General features: G+C 46.2%; 8 protein-coding genes across 8 annotated transcripts; 5 read left to right on the top strand and 3 right to left on the bottom strand.

Moving 5' to 3' along the window:
* Window positions 1-526: 526 nt before the first annotated feature.
* On the bottom strand, window positions 527-895 carry DFJ58DRAFT_671888 (uncharacterized protein; the record flags this gene model as incomplete). Its single annotated transcript, XM_041382996.1, has 1 exon — window positions 527-895. The coding sequence occupies one exon, from the start codon at window positions 893-895 to the stop codon at window positions 527-529; it is 369 nt and encodes a 122-aa protein (XP_041235171.1).
* Window positions 896-1,835: 940 nt separating this feature from the next.
* On the top strand, window positions 1,836-2,627 carry DFJ58DRAFT_671892 (uncharacterized protein; the record flags this gene model as incomplete). The annotated part of the gene is made up of 4 exons (XM_041382997.1): window positions 1,836-1,976; window positions 2,026-2,121; window positions 2,183-2,442; window positions 2,504-2,627. 4 exons carry the CDS (start codon window positions 1,836-1,838, stop codon window positions 2,625-2,627), a joined length of 621 nt encoding a protein of 206 aa, XP_041235170.1.
* Window positions 2,628-3,961: 1,334 nt separating this feature from the next.
* Window positions 3,962-5,664, top strand: DFJ58DRAFT_848743 (uncharacterized protein; the record flags this gene model as incomplete). The annotated part of the gene is made up of 7 exons (XM_041393674.1): window positions 3,962-4,087; window positions 4,196-4,283; window positions 4,346-4,373; window positions 4,647-4,714; window positions 4,984-5,020; window positions 5,062-5,221; window positions 5,410-5,664. The coding sequence occupies 7 exons, from the start codon at window positions 3,962-3,964 to the stop codon at window positions 5,662-5,664; spliced, it is 762 nt and encodes a 253-aa protein (XP_041235169.1).
* Window positions 5,665-6,092: 428 nt separating this feature from the next.
* DFJ58DRAFT_671897 (uncharacterized protein) lies at window positions 6,093-6,687 on the bottom strand (the record flags this gene model as incomplete). Its single annotated transcript, XM_041382998.1, has 3 exons — window positions 6,093-6,293; window positions 6,346-6,438; window positions 6,490-6,687. 3 exons carry the CDS (start codon window positions 6,685-6,687, stop codon window positions 6,093-6,095), a joined length of 492 nt encoding a protein of 163 aa, XP_041235168.1.
* A 780-nt stretch (window positions 6,688-7,467) lies between these two features.
* On the top strand, window positions 7,468-9,158 carry DFJ58DRAFT_737361 (WD40-repeat-containing domain protein; the record flags this gene model as incomplete). The annotated part of the gene is made up of 8 exons (XM_041386930.1): window positions 7,468-7,594; window positions 7,642-7,829; window positions 7,877-8,136; window positions 8,184-8,243; window positions 8,301-8,369; window positions 8,429-8,582; window positions 8,637-8,864; window positions 8,919-9,158. 8 exons carry the CDS (start codon window positions 7,468-7,470, stop codon window positions 9,156-9,158), a joined length of 1,326 nt encoding a protein of 441 aa, XP_041235167.1.
* Window positions 9,159-9,401: 243 nt separating this feature from the next.
* DFJ58DRAFT_848740 (uncharacterized protein) lies at window positions 9,402-10,947 on the top strand (the record flags this gene model as incomplete). The annotated part of the gene is made up of 8 exons (XM_041393673.1): window positions 9,402-9,492; window positions 9,754-9,846; window positions 9,870-10,027; window positions 10,110-10,189; window positions 10,263-10,349; window positions 10,402-10,476; window positions 10,527-10,545; window positions 10,636-10,947. 8 exons carry the CDS (start codon window positions 9,402-9,404, stop codon window positions 10,945-10,947), a joined length of 915 nt encoding a protein of 304 aa, XP_041235166.1.
* Window positions 10,948-11,637: 690 nt separating this feature from the next.
* DFJ58DRAFT_848739 (uncharacterized protein) lies at window positions 11,638-13,507 on the top strand (the record flags this gene model as incomplete). Its single annotated transcript, XM_041393672.1, has 9 exons — window positions 11,638-11,679; window positions 11,763-11,836; window positions 11,890-11,921; window positions 12,038-12,223; window positions 12,282-12,343; window positions 12,609-12,780; window positions 12,945-13,003; window positions 13,224-13,248; window positions 13,326-13,507. The coding sequence occupies 9 exons, from the start codon at window positions 11,638-11,640 to the stop codon at window positions 13,505-13,507; spliced, it is 834 nt and encodes a 277-aa protein (XP_041235165.1).
* Window positions 13,508-14,706: 1,199 nt separating this feature from the next.
* DFJ58DRAFT_737360 (uncharacterized protein) lies at window positions 14,707-14,971 on the bottom strand (the record flags this gene model as incomplete). The annotated part of the gene is made up of 2 exons (XM_041386929.1): window positions 14,707-14,738; window positions 14,800-14,971. The coding sequence occupies 2 exons, from the start codon at window positions 14,969-14,971 to the stop codon at window positions 14,707-14,709; spliced, it is 204 nt and encodes a 67-aa protein (XP_041235164.1).
* Between the last annotated feature and the right edge of the window lie 67 nt (window positions 14,972-15,038).

Raw genomic sequence — 15,038 nt, 5'->3', positions numbered from 1 at the left:
CAGCTCTGTACAGTATCATACATTACACTGTACGACTCTGTACAGAGCTGCACAGAGAGAACCCTCTCTGTGGGCTCTGTGGCTCTGTCCAGCACTGTCCAGGGTTGTACAGAGGACCCTGGGTTTGCTGATGGCGAACCCCAGTACTATCATAATATATACATTTACCAAAGTATTTCCATCAATGTAGTAATGGCGGCATGAAGCAAACCATAAAAGGATATTGGTAGCAAAGGTCAAGCAGATATTGGGATCCTCTCTGACGAGTATGGTGTCAGGGACGGTCCACTATCATGTACTAACATATTACAAACCATCATAGCCTAACATTGCGACAGGGTCAAATGCTGAGGTCTGGTTGGCCTCACACCTATGTTGTGCGTTTGCAATACAGTCATAGTGTTATCGTATTACTGTATTTCTGTATTTACTCTAACACCGGTGCTTCACAGCATGATCGGGCAGAACGAGGGCAAGCATTGATTGATCTAATTTACAAACAACAAATATAACTAGATGAAACACGCTACAAAAACGGAGGGACGGTAAAAATAAGCTGAAAATCATCCCATATACTTGTGCGAATCTCATCCAGGATGTCCTGGCTGAGAGGGCTATCAGCTGGTATAGTCAGGTTGTCCGCCGTCCAAGACTTGATAAATTTCCCTTCCAAACTGATCTTAGGGTTCCAGTTAGGCCAGGGCCCCCGAGGAAAGTCTGGATTGGCGGCAATGAATGCCATCCAGAATGCGTCACAGCCCCAAGCCCACTCAGGCGCTCTAACGTCCCAAATGGTGTCAACCAGCCAAGTTTCCACCTGTCTGGCGAGCACAGACCAACTGGCCTCGGACAAGGGATTGAAAGATGGCGGAAGTGGCAAGAAGGGTATCTGCATGAATGTAAGGTTCAATGTGTGTCAGCGCTGCGCACGATTCGAGACTCACCATGAGCTGTGGGACAGACTGCGACTCAAAATTTGAAACCAATTCTGTCCAGGAAATATGGCGAATTACAGGCACCGCCTGCCCTCCAAATTCTCGTGGCCATAGAATTGTGACCTGTAGTGGCTAGTAGACAAGGTGAATGGTGTCAAGGAATCTGAATTAAACAAGTACGATTACGCAGATTCAAATTTACCAATATCAGTTGTACTTATTGCCAATGGATTTTTGGTCACGTGCAACGCATCACGTTCGGGCTGACTCTGACACCGTCTCTGTTCAGTGTGTTCATCGCGCAGTGCTGGGTATGAGCTACCTCAGTCAATTCCGACTCCAACAAGCACCTGTACCATTGTTCCCCCGGGCTGCTACATCTAGCCCGCCGTCATCCCCACTTGCGGCACGAACACCACTTCGGTCAGTCACACGAGGCGAGGTCAGACGACGGATCGAATCTACAGAGTCAGAGGCTGAGACCAAGCGGCTCAAGACTTGCGCTACAGACGTTTGCAGGACCAATGGGTTACCTGATGATGCGCTAGAAGAATTTGCTACAGTAAGTCTAAATCATCAGGATGTACAGTATAAGCGTACTAAAATTCATCCATCCATGCAGAAACCCAAAAAGGAGATGCTACTAAACATCATGGGGCATCTCATTGCCCTAGACAAGCGAAAGGCGAGAGATGATGCTCGTGAGCTCATTAGCTCGGCGGAATTCAAGGTACAGGTCTGACTCTCATATATTTACTATTCTTACATTGCTTCAAGCAATCACTCACCGACAGGCTTCGCGCTTGCCTATTGTCTCCGAATCTCTCAGGATATGTGATGCACTTGTCTCAGAACCTCTTTGTGAGTTTTTTTATTCTTATCTGACAAATAAAGATTAACATGTTCCAGGAATTCGTAAAGAAACACCCTTCTGTATTCAAGATACCCCTCGCCGCCCTGCAGGATCTCGAACTTATGAATAAGTTGGACTCGATGATTAAGGAACTGCTTACGCAGCAGCGCGGAAGCATGAAACAAAAGGTTTGTCGATTCCTGAGCTGCTATGATATTTTTAACGTTTTGAACACAGATCGTTACTTCCGCTGATAGAGGATCAAATATCCATGCGCTCTGTCGGTCGTTATCAGGTAACTGCACCGAGATTACTTCAGCACACTGGTCTCGTGTGGCCTTTCTGGCAAGTTGATTCACAAACCCCGCCATGTCTTCCACTCACTCTAATCTAGCGTTCTTCACTGATCCAATTCCGGACTGTCGTTGCAGAGAGCGCAAAGTCCCAAGAGGAAGTCACTTTGAACAGCAACCATGAACACGTGCCAGCAGATATGGAAGGTGACGAGGCCGATTCCAGCCCTTCAACAATCACACAGTGCACTTGGACGTTTAATCAATACTGGAGCTATATTGATGTTCTTTTGGGTGAGCTCAGGGACGACGCTAAGAAGAATACATCTACGACACAGGCAGCTGAAGAATTCGTTAAACAGTGTGTTTCACTGCTTCTTGAATTTTGTGCGTTAATTTGATCTCATCATTGATTTGTATAGATTTTTCACAGAGGTCCTCCAAGCTGACGTACGAAAATACCCGAGTACAACGTCCCTCGCTCCATCCCTCGACTCCGTGACTGTGGACTGGCAAAAGACAATTCATAGCAAACTTATTTGGTGATTCTTATGTTATGTCCTACTATACTTTAGATACACCGTGATAATAATGATGGATTGCTCCCATATTTTTTACCGTTGCTGGAAGTTTATGTTCTGATATATATAGTTGAGTTTTAATGTCACCATGGTATACATGCGGTGGTGATGAAGTGTCGATGGGACCTGATATTAACCTTTCTCTCATGTTACCGCGCTAACATTGTGGTATTATTTTGCTCCCTTGGTTGCTCGTCCCTTGTGCAGACCTTGTGCAAAGGTTGGCTCGGCTGTCAGCAATACCCAGGAAGGCCGGTGTCGAGGTTATATTTAATTTATGGTCTATGCAACATTTCCGGAAATCCTTCCGTCAACCATAACCCTATGTGCATGTGTCACAATCCTATTTTTGGGTCATGACAACGTTTGTGACAATTCTCAGTGTAGTTTGGGCTATGACCATATGGTTGCTAATATTTCAAGTTGTGTGCGCAATTTAAGCGCCTCTTGAAATTTAAAGTTTACACCACAGACAAAATGTGATGACAAAACTTTAAGTTTTGTCCACAGATTAAATAAATCACCCACCCATTGCCCACCCATTGCCCGCCCATTGCCCGCCCATTGCCCATCAATTGTTGTATGTGTCGACTGGAAGCCTTTCCAATTCAGTGCGAATGGGTCTGGCCTGCATAGAATCATTGGCGAACACCATGCTGTTCCGCGAGATTAAGATAAGTCTTGATGTGGTTTGTGATTGTGTTTCTTTATGTAACCTAATTGTTCAGTCGCCCACTTCATTCTCCTACTAGGATACATAAGCAAAACAAAAGAAACTGCCAGCCCATATATTTTGCGTATCTCTTGCGACGCACGTCGGCTTCAAAAATACAACTTAATGTGCTCCAGAAGCTGCGTTGTCACTCCATAGACGTGCTTCATGTGACACTGACCGCAGCCCCGCAGAATATTTAGGCTTAGCTTATTTCTCTCTGCCTCATTTCACATCAACTCTTCATGCCTACTATCCGAAAACCGTGAGGTGAGATTTGCCCTTTGGCTCCCTCCGACTCCTCGTCCTTCATGATTTCCCAGAGTTACTTAACAAATACTACTTTAGTCTCTGCGATGCCATTTCTCTGCGATGCATCCTCAGCGCGTTCCCTATGTCTATCATCCTTCCTGACCCTCATCTACGCTACATTAAAAAGCGCCGACCTCCGCAACAACCTCGATCAATACCTCCTTAATCGTGGGACCCCTTCATTCCTTAAAACGCTCAAAAGCCTTGCCGTTGCGCCCACTGCAGCCTGAGTCGCCAATGAAGGGGTCTGTTGCAAAGGGGCTGAGGTTCAAGTGATGATTTCATATGTTGCTAATGCACGTCTTGCAGTCGATCTCGCCGTGGCCACCAAAAAGACCCTTCTCCGCATGGAAGCAGGCTGGGAGGTCCTCGTCCTTTTGGTCACTCTTCAGCGTCCAGAGGTGCTTGAGAACTGTCGCCCTCTCAAGACGCGATCTACCTTTCTTCGTAATTAACATCGGTGGGTGCCCCCGCCCCTTCCACCATTTCCCACTTCTAATTCTACGTAGAGTTGGATGACAATGGAATCGAGCTCGCGTGATGATACCCCACTTCCCTGCGTCGGCCTGCTCGTTTACGAATATTCTTTAGCAATTCGTACGCTTGTTCTATCGGTATGATGCAATTTATTTACATTTATCTCTCACATTCGGAATCAGAGGAAAGCCTGCTTGATCAATCTTCAACGTGCGTGACATCCATCATCTTCACTTGAATTATCATCTTCTCCCCCTCGCTATGATCAGCTAATCTTTCTCGTGGAAGCCTGAATATTCTTTCTGTGTGCTGGACCACACAATGCTTGTTCAGCTGTTTCCAACTGTGATCAGGCAAGGTTGCATAAATTCTGAACATGCCTCTTGCGCCCTTCTGATTGTTAATAGATCGCGCATAAGTCTTTTTCATCCTGCGGAGTCCAATCTTTCTTGCGCGAGTCTGAATCTCTCAACACTCATTCAGCTTCCCTCAATTTAACTGGGCATTCATCTCGTGTTCAGCTGTTTTCTCGCTGTTATCAGGCAAGTTTTGTCAGTTGAACATTCCTTCTTACGCGCTGAATCTCATAAGACTTGTTTAGCGTGATCAGGCAGATCTTTCTTGCGCGAGTGTCTGAACGTTCTTACGAGCTGAATCTCTCAACACTCAACACTCATTCAGTTTCCCTCGCTTTAACCAGGCGATCATCTTGTGTTCAGCTGTTCCCACTATCATCAGGCAAGTTTTGTCAATCTGAACATTTCTTCTTACGCGCTGAAAGATCACAACTTAGATGGCGCATAGTCTTTTTTTCATCCAGCATCGGTTCCCGAAAGAGAGAAGGAGACCGACTTGTGGTAAGCTTCCATTACATGCTCAGTAACCCATTCTCTTACAGGCCGAAGCACCAGCGCGACGTTTTCGAGAGCGTCAAGCTTCCATCCTCTGTCAAGACGAACATTTCACGCGATACGAGTCGTGGACTTGACCGCTTGTGCGGCTGCGCTCGATCGTCGTGGCACAAAGTGCGAGGTGGATGCTTGCATGTCGCCAGGAGTGTAAGCTCGACGAGATGTTGGATGAGTCTGTTTTGATATAACAATGTAACACTCTTCAATATTTATTTACAGCCATAAGTTCAAATCTCAAATCGGCATAGAAGACGCACTTCATATCCCATCCCACCCCACTCTATCATGGTTTATACCCCCTGCTGTATCATGAACTCTTGTCTTTACATTTACAGGTGTACCCGCGCAGTCAGAAGGGCGAGCTCAGCATCTCCCCCTCGTCCATGGTTCTCCTTGCACCCAATTTGCACCAACTCCCATCCGCCCACTTCGGTCTTAAGGACCAGGATACCCGGTACCCGCAAGCGTTACCTCGATCTCATCATGTCCTTGTACGCGCAATATCTTCCTATATAATTACGACACCTTTTGTATTTCCCTGGCTTCTCGTTGACCGCGTGGTAGAAACGATGACGACCTACTCCCCTTGATTCCTCTCATGTCTCGCTAGAACAGATACACGCGTGTTAACGTTTTAACAACTATCTCGTTTCTGATCTCCATGATTAATGCATCCTCACTGAAGAACTCACTGTTTTTACAGGCGTGATTTCAGATATCGGCTTCATGATCAATTGCGGAGGAGTGATTTACATTGAAGAGGAAGCAACCCACTCCATACTGATAGAACAATCGATCCATCAGTGCAGTTTCGCGCAAAGTGTGCAGATCTCCGCAGAACAACATAGCAAACTTTTGCGAAGTTTCACGTTCATATGAAGGAGGACATTCTTTACATATGTATTCTACTCAAATGTTATGACCACCACAAGTATGTCAGTGCAGTGCGACCACCACAAGTATGTCAGTGCAGTGCGACAGCAGAGGGAGCATTGAAGGCTAACGATACAGTCGTACATTAGTCCTCCTGTAGGAGTATTAGCTGTGATACCAAAAACATAGATGTCAAACAAACTGTCGTTCGAACACTCGCAGTCATCTCCTGCTCCTTCAAGTTCCGCGTGACGTGACGCGACGTGTATTTCAGTCGTGTCGTGATAATATCGTTCACCGGCCATAAATCGCTATAATCTTCAAGGTCTGGGAACCTGTCGATAGCCTAACATACCATGAGATCCTTGACCCGCACAGTGAGGCTGTTTCATAGTTACCTTGTTCCGTACGACCTCCAACTGAGCAGGGCTTTGCGCAGAAGCGCACTGTGTCGTTGTGAGGTCATTGCTGATAACAACATACATAAATTTCTTAGTGCCTTGTGAGCTTTGAAACAGAGAGCAAGCATGTACATTGCAAACCTTGAATTCTGTATATTTCTTTGGACTCCAATTCAATGCATCATAGAGAATGTATCGCCCACGCCCCGAGCCCCCAGCCTCGCCGAGGGGCTTAGGGATTTTTGAGTCTTCTGATAAAGGTGTGATTGAAGTTGAGGAGCCGCTGTCGAAAGAATGATTCGAAGAGCTTTGTGAATCCGAACATATACTAGGCGTCATTGAACGGGAGCGAGCCCGAATGGCCTTCTTTGGGTATGGAGAGGAGTAATCAGGCTTGCGCGACCGCTTTGCTATTTTGAACTCAGGGGCAAGTGCGGGCGGTGTCCTCAGGCTCACGATAGAAACGATGATCTCATCGGCAATAAGTGTAGTCGGGCGATGGATGCTGCCGAGCAGCTCAAGTTGGTCCGTGAGCATTGGGGGGAATAGTGGTGGAGCACCAGACTGCTCCTGGTCATAGAAGGGGGGAACTGTTGTGGAACTGTTGCGCATTGTACACAGATAATTGAGATGTAAGAGAATAATTATATTATACTAAGTATCTATTATCTGAGCGAAATTTGAATGTTTGAACTTGGTTTGAACTGCCATATCGGGTGAGAACAATTATTGGGTCCAATCCAATCCAAGCAGTGGCTACCCTTAGCATTTTGGAATGTTGAACTACAAAAAGATTGCTGGGCGGTGACGCAACACAAAAGACCTTTCAAAGACAAATCAAGAGATGCCGGATCTTCAAGCTTCAATGCAGACAAGATTTAGACTATTCGCTTCACCATTGACTCGTTGACGAGCAGTACAGACTAACTCGAGGCCCAGATCAAATCATTAATTTGACGTCAAATCATGTATCCGTCTCGAACAATAATTACCAAGGAGAAAAGACAATCATTGAGCGTCACGTCTCGAACAAGAATTACAATTGCTAAAAGACAAATGAGAAAAAGAAATGGCCAATAAATACGCTGTGAGCGGGGCGACTACAGCGTGTCATTCAACATGTCTTCTTTCTGGATCAGGGCAAAGTCAAACCAGCGCTACAAGCTTCTAACTCGTCTGTCTGTCCCCAGCAGGTCTGTCCATGCGCTCGCAATTTCCAATGATGGGCAGGTGCTCGCCTGCGGTGGTAAGTATACATCTCACTCCGGAGGGACAATGCTGACACATAACAAGGCACTGAAGGTGTCAAACTTTGGGATATCAATTCTCGTAAAGAACTTGCCTGTTCATCTCATCGTCACGAATCACGAGGAACTGTCAGCTGTGCGGCTTGGACCTTGACTAGGCCAACCACCACGGAGACTCTTTGTTATGGAACTGGGCTGGGCTACGTTGTGTTTTTGCGCCGAAGTGTCATAGATGTAAGCTTAGTTGGGCGTGGTCGAACCTTCCGTTGACATCTCAACAGAAACGATTCCAGGAAATTTGCGCGAGGAGGCTTGGTTCAGGTTTCGAGATCACATGTTTATCATGGGATTCGACTTCTTCTGAGGCCAACACGCGGATTGCAGTCGGAATGAGAGACAAGATAGTCCAAGTTCTCCTGCTCAACGCCAACTCGCAGCTTCAGTCTGTCTTCGCAGTTTGGCTTGACAATACGGTACCAAAGTCCGTAGCGTTTGCAGACAACTACGACATCTACGTTTTCGGCCTCTACGACGGAAAATTGTAAGGCTCCATTGCAGCATTTTCGCATCATACTAAGCGTCGAGCAGCATTAAACTGGAGGGCAAAGACGGTACTGTCGTGAGAGAGTTTAGCTGTCAGTCAGTCATGTAAGGGTCCACCCAACTGCTGCACCCGATGTGCGGATCACTGACTAATCCTTCAAGTGGGCATGCTGCAGTCAACCTCAAGAAGGGCTTATTCGTCGTAGATAACGCGACGGATGGCTTTACAATGTATCGTCTTGAAGACGAGGGGAGGAGCCCGTTCGGACATTCACGACTGCTGTTCCGAGTATGTTGGTCCCCAAGCAAGTGGCCTTCGGGGAAGAAGGAAGGGTGGTTGCGGGTGGAAGTGACAACGGTTTGGTGTACATATTCGACAGGAAGGCAGGAGAGCTACTGGAGACTCTCCGTCACGCAAATGGCGGCCTAGTGCAGACAATAGCAGTAAGTGGTGATAAATGGCGACAAAGGAAGTCACTGAAGACTGGGATTTTCCAGACCCACAATCTCAATGGCCGCTGCACGATCGCCAGCGTTTCGCCAGCGCAGGGCCGGGGAAATACCACAATCAAGCTATGGACATATGATTATGCGCCTCGAAAGGCGTCCAAGACACCCTCCAAGGATTATTGGTGGCTATGGCACATGTTGATGATCCTGACCCAAGTGCTCGTTCTTCTGTCTACAAGCATTTTCCTCGCAGTGAACTATAAAGGAGGGTTCATCGTAAGTCAACATCAATGGTTTTGTTAGCAGCAAATAACTGAGCTGTACCTTCAGGACAGAGCGGTAACATGGTCAGTCGACCACATCCATCAGTATATGACTCCGCCTCCGATGGCTAAAGTTGCTGATGACTTTTCCCGACGTGCCATCAACGAATACTTAAATATGGAACGCCGAAAGGAAGGACACACGAAGAATGACATCGACATACTCAGTGAATTAGTGGACAAGCTCATGGAGCTAGCGATAGAAGCAGGTGGAGACCTCGACGACCAAGAACATCCCGAGCAATAAGGGCAGGGAACAAATTGAGGACAAATGATGTAGCGCTCTTGCTGGAAAACATCAGCATGTACATATGTAGATAAATGGAGGGATGGTTACTGGAACACATTGCGCCATCTATTGAAAATCAGAAGTGAGAGACTAGGCTCACACGAGAAAGTTGTCACGTGCACGTGACAAACAACACATCAACAAAGGAGACCAACAAATCAAACAACTAACCTGTGCACCTCTCCACCACCACCATCAACGATGCCCCACAACAAGGGCAAAACAGTTGGAAAGGCAGACAGGGCTGCAAGGAATCTCAGGCAACTGGAAACCGAGCTTCGGCATTTGCAATGTGAGTCAGATTTCGGTTTATCAGAAGGAATAGAAGTAACACACATGTCAGGAAATGATCATCGCAGAAGGCTCAGCCCCACAGCGCATGTGAAGAAGCAGATCGACAAGCCTAAGGGTCAAGCAGGCTGATCAGAACTCAAAGGAGGATATAGTCTCCAACAGGCCATGGGATTGGCTGGAAATGACTGGAAATACAACGCGTTAAGAGTGAGTACTGTTGTTGACTGATGGCACTTTTAATAATTCACATTTTGATAAGATGATGGCACGGAAATATACGAATCGATACCTCGATACTTCACGGACTCTGAAACAACAAGACAAACTTACGGTGATATTCCTCTTAGCCTATGTAAGTGTTTCATGTTTTTTCAGTGAATATATGCTACTGCAACTATGCGCGGGCACAACACAAACACCAATATCTCGCAAAGTTCCGTGACAATTGGCCGTTTCACGACTTTATGGGTTGTTATCTTCGAAATCGTGTACAGTACACTAAGAAGCAGCACCCAAACTTGGACGACTCTGAGGTGAGCTACTTAGTCAATTGAATGCTCAAGGTTGACCGCATATATGCGCACAGATTGATGAGTCTGATGTTAGTGGATTCAGACATCGATGAGGAGAGGCGCCCACGGCCTCCAAAAAAAAATCTGCTCAGATCATTGGCCCAGCAGTGCGCGCAAAAAGCGGTACGTCATTTTTGGCCCTTAGACTGACAACCCTTTGTTTATTTTAGCTCACATTTACGTCGTCACGCACTAGCAACCAACAGCGGGTCCCTCTAAGTTTTCTGGATCATATGATGATGCAGCATATCACGACGATGGTGAATCGGAGCTGTCTGAACCAGTGCGTTTTTGAACTTTCTGCCTGTCAACTTTCACCTTACTGCTTCACATAGCCCGAGAGCATTCATGCTAGTACTCCAGTACCGCGGCCTAAATCTTCACGGTCACGACCAACCAGACGCGGAAGGGTGAGTTTTCTCTAGGCATCCCATCTCACTAACAATTTATCTTTTCACAGTCGCGCAAATGAGCTTTTGGTGTGTGCCTACCATCTCCTTGAACCAAGTTCTTCATCCGTCTCTCTTCACCACATTTCCGGCCGTTCTTCACCTGTCCCTGCTTGCTAGGTTCTGTCTCAGCTCACTGGATTCGCTACCACTACACACCAGGTCCTCATCTCTGCTCACCATTTCTTCGACACCAATAGCTTGTTGTTCAACCATGTTGCTCAAATTGCCGCCGCCAACTCATTCAAGATTGTCTCTATCATTATTCTTCATGCATGCCGCTTCTCGATTGATCACAAATGTTGTCCTGCTTCGTGTCTCCCTGATTATGCACTAGATGTCTCGTTACATTCGCCTGTTACCTGTACTCCTGTTACCTGTACTGTATTACCTCACTCATCATCAGCATCAATAATCGTACAATTCCAGTGATTGCATCAGTCCTTTTGCAGTGATGTTGTCGCTGTATGTTCCGTGATACATTCAAGTAAAAATGAATGAAGACTCCACGGAAAATTTCGTATGTCAAGTTGGTCCTTTCAGCGATATAGAAGTGACTAGATTTGAGTGAGGCAACATACTTAATTCAGGTAGGCATCCGCTACGGGAATATAGTGATTTAATTCACTGGATTTCACGAGTGTACTACCCACAGTGTTATGTTACAACGACACTTGTTTAATATAATTTCTCGAGTTTCAAATGCTGTTGGAATGTGATAGCTGATGACCAGAACAAGAAACCTCCTAGGATGGCAACGACGATCGTGCATGGAATTATCGTCATTGACGAATGACCTGGGGGATGTGTAGATTCCTGCAAGAAAGCCTAGAGTAGATAAAGCCACGCTGTCAGCTTACGATTAACGTCATCTGTACGCCTTATGACAAGTTGATTACCTGGTTGTCCGTAATAGACTGGGAGCGCTGTAAATGACCGCAACTCTAGTGCGCTTGTCATTGAGATGCTGAGACTACATGTAGTATCGAATTAGCATAGAGAGATAACTGTGCTAGATTACACATACTGCAAATTCCAGAGACTTCATCATTTCACCGAAGTGTTGAGCAGTGACACCTGCCAATATACAGTGGACACTGAAAATGAGTGAAAGAGAACACAATGTCCTTGTTATCACTTGAGATCCAAAATCTGGAATGGCAAGTATGCCAGCGTCTACGGCCATGATAACACCAGCCTTGATAATGGAAGACGTAGACTTGATTAGCTTTCCAATTTCAATATAGGGAGATGCGCGTACCAAAGTGCTATGTTTTCAAATTCTCGTCATTGAAACAGTCAACGAACTGCCTGATATTGAGTGAGTTTGACGATGCCGTCGACATGGATATTTTCTATATGTTCCAAAACAAGTGCTGGCACCCCGAACATTGCAGCTGTCGCCAGTAAGAGGGGAAGGGTTCGCTTTCGCTTCAATCCTTCCACCGAATGAGTCCGCATCAAAACGAGCTTCCGGTAAACCGTAGTAGTTTAAGAATTGATGATGGCCTTATCCTATAAGTTATTGCAAAACTTGAGCTGCATCGGCCGAGGAAACCTTACGTAAGATGCTCCATATCCTTCCTATTGACGGCGGGTTTCAATTATCTCGTCGTACAAGTGGGGCGAAGCAGACGTACCGCAAAATGCTACTCCTTGCTCAGTCATGAATTTGTTGGACGAAAGATGACTCTTCTGAATGATTCCGGTCAGTAAAATCAAGCGCTATCATTTTTCGTGTGACGAACCGAATCTAATGATACAAGATATTATTTTCTCCACTTTGGTGTTGTTCCGAAACAACGAAGCTGCAGTTGATTGTTCCAAGGTGAGTCCTTCTGTAATACATGTTCAAATCAGTTCTGTGGTATCTGCACGAAGATGTCTTACCTGCTAAAACCATTCCAAGTGAAACTCGTAGATCCTTCGCATCAGAAGGCGTTATTTTGTAATGGACGCGGAAAAAAATCGACATGCTTCCTGATTTATATGCAGGTGTCAATCGTAGTATTTTATTATTCCATCGACCGATTATTACCAAATTGTGCTTCGAGCTCAGACCTATGCATTTGAGTCGTAGCGTGCGTTGATAGGACATTGGAACCTACGTTTATGGTTCCACTCCCGTGCGGATGCACACTCCTGAAAAAGCAACTTGCGTCGAAAGCATCAAACCAAGCAACTATGTGCTGCTCTGTGTTCGCACAATAGTATTCATAGTAATCGCCGTCATGCTTTGCAAGGGGTTCAACGACCAGGAACCACGTATCTTCTTGCAGTCTTCTGCGTGCCACCGTCAATCCAATTATTCAGATTATGTAGTCGATCGTGCGAGTATCTCTTTATGTCGTTTCCGTATATGTCTTCTGTGCGGTTGTAAGACACTGAAGATACGATCACGAATCGTTATTGCTTACCTCCACGTCCAGTGACAGACGTCGACGCAGAAGAAGAGGGTAAAGATCATAAGGCGTGGATGTACAAGATAGTGTGCGGGAGTTGTGTTGGGAAAGCACTTTGACGAGCATTTTGCACGCGGTACAAGCACATCCAAACATTCGCGATTCTATTCAAAATCAGAAGGGCGGAAGAGGCATGTTCAGAATTTATGCAAAACTTGCCTGATCACAGTGGGAAACAGCTGAACAAGCGTCAAAATTGCATCGGTTAAAAACATTAAAACATTAACACGCATGTATCTGTTCTAGAGAGACATGAGAGGAATCAAGGGGAGTAGGTCGGCATCGTTTCTACCACGCGGTCAACGAGAAGCCAGGGAAATACAAAAGGTGTCGTAATTATATAGGAAGATATTGCGCGGTACAAGGACATGATGAGATCGAAGGTAACGCTTGCGGTTAACCGGGTATCCTGGTCCTTAAGACCGAAGTGGGCGGATGGGAGTTGGTGCAAATTGGGTGCAAGGAGAACCATGGACGAGGGGGAGATGCTGAGCTCGCCCTTCTTGGCTACTGCGCGGGTACACCTGTAAATGTAAAAGACAAGAGTTCATGATACAGCAGGGGGTATAAACCATGATTAGAGTGGGTGGGATGGGATATGAAGTGCGTCTTCTATGCCGATTTGAGATTTGAAACTTATGGCTGTTAAATAAATATTGAAGAGTGTTACATTGTTATATTCAAAAACAGACTCATCCCAACATCTCGTCGAGCTTACACTCCTGGCGACATGCAAGCATCCACCCTCGCACTTTGTGCCACGACGATCGAGCGCAGCCGCACAAAGCGGTCAAGTCCACGACTCGTTATCGCGTGAAATGTTAGTCTTGACAGAGGATGGAAGCTTGACGCTCTCGAAAACGTCGTCCGCTGGTGCTTCGGCCTGTAAGAGAATGGGTTATGGAGCATGTAATGGAAGCTTACCCACACAGTCGGTCTCCTTCTCTCTTTCGGGAAAACCGATGCTGGATGAAAAAGACTATGCGCCATCTAAGTTGTGATCTTTCAGCGCGTAAGAAGAAATGTTCAGATTGACAAAAACTTGCCTGATGATAGTGGGAACAGCTGAACACAAGATGATCGCCTGGTTAAAGCGAGGGGAAACTGAATGAGTGTTGAGGGTGAGAGATTCAGCTCGTAAGAAAGTTCAGACCACTCGCGCAAGAAAGATCTGCCTGATCACGCTAAACAAGTCTTATGAGATTCAGCGCGTAAGAAGGAATGTTCAACTGACAAAAACTTGCCTGATAAACAGAGAGGAAAAACAGCTGAACACGAGATGAATGCCCAGTAAATTGAGGGAAGCTGGAATGAGTGTTGAGAGAGATTCAGACTCGCGCAAGAAAGATTGGACTCCGCAGGATGAAAAAGACTTATGCGCGATCTATTAACAATCAGAAGGGCGCAAGAGGCATGTTCAGAATTTATGCAACCTTGCCTGATCACAGTTGGAAACAGCTGAACAAGCATTGTGTGGTCCAGCGCACAGAAAGAATATTCAGGCTTCCACGAGAAAGATTAGCTGATCATAGCGAGGGGGAGAAGATGATAATTCAAGTGAAGATGATGGATGTCACGCACGTTGAAGATTGATCAAGCAGGCTTTCCTCTGATTCCGAATGTGAGAGATAAATGTAAATAAATTGCATCATACCGATAGAACAAGCGTACGAATTGCTAAAGAATATTCGTAAACGAGCAGGCCGACAGCGAAGGAAGTGGGGTATCATCACGCGAGCTCGATTCCATTGTCATCCAACTCTACGTAGAATTAGAAGTGGGAAATGGTGGAAGGGGCGGGGCACCCACCGATGTTAATTACGAAGAAAGGTAGATCGCGTCTTGAGAGGGCGACAGTTCTCAAGCACCTCTGGACGCTGAAGAGCGACCAAAAGGACGAGGACCTCCCAGCCTGCTTCCATGCGGAGAAGGGTCTTTTTGGTGGCCACGGCGAGATCGACTGCAAGACGTGCATTAGCAACATATGAAATCATCACTTGAACCTCAGCCCCTTTGCAACAGACCCCTTCATTGGCGACTCAGGCTGCAGTGGGCGCAACG

Source organism: Suillus subalutaceus (genome assembly GCF_016647625.1).
Source record: "Suillus subalutaceus strain FC151 chromosome Unknown DFJ58scaffold_349, whole genome shotgun sequence".
Classification (NCBI taxonomy): domain Eukaryota; kingdom Fungi; phylum Basidiomycota; class Agaricomycetes; order Boletales; family Suillaceae; genus Suillus; species Suillus subalutaceus.
Note: the sequence above shows the minus strand (reverse complement) of the source record. Positions and strands in the feature narration are given on the sequence as shown.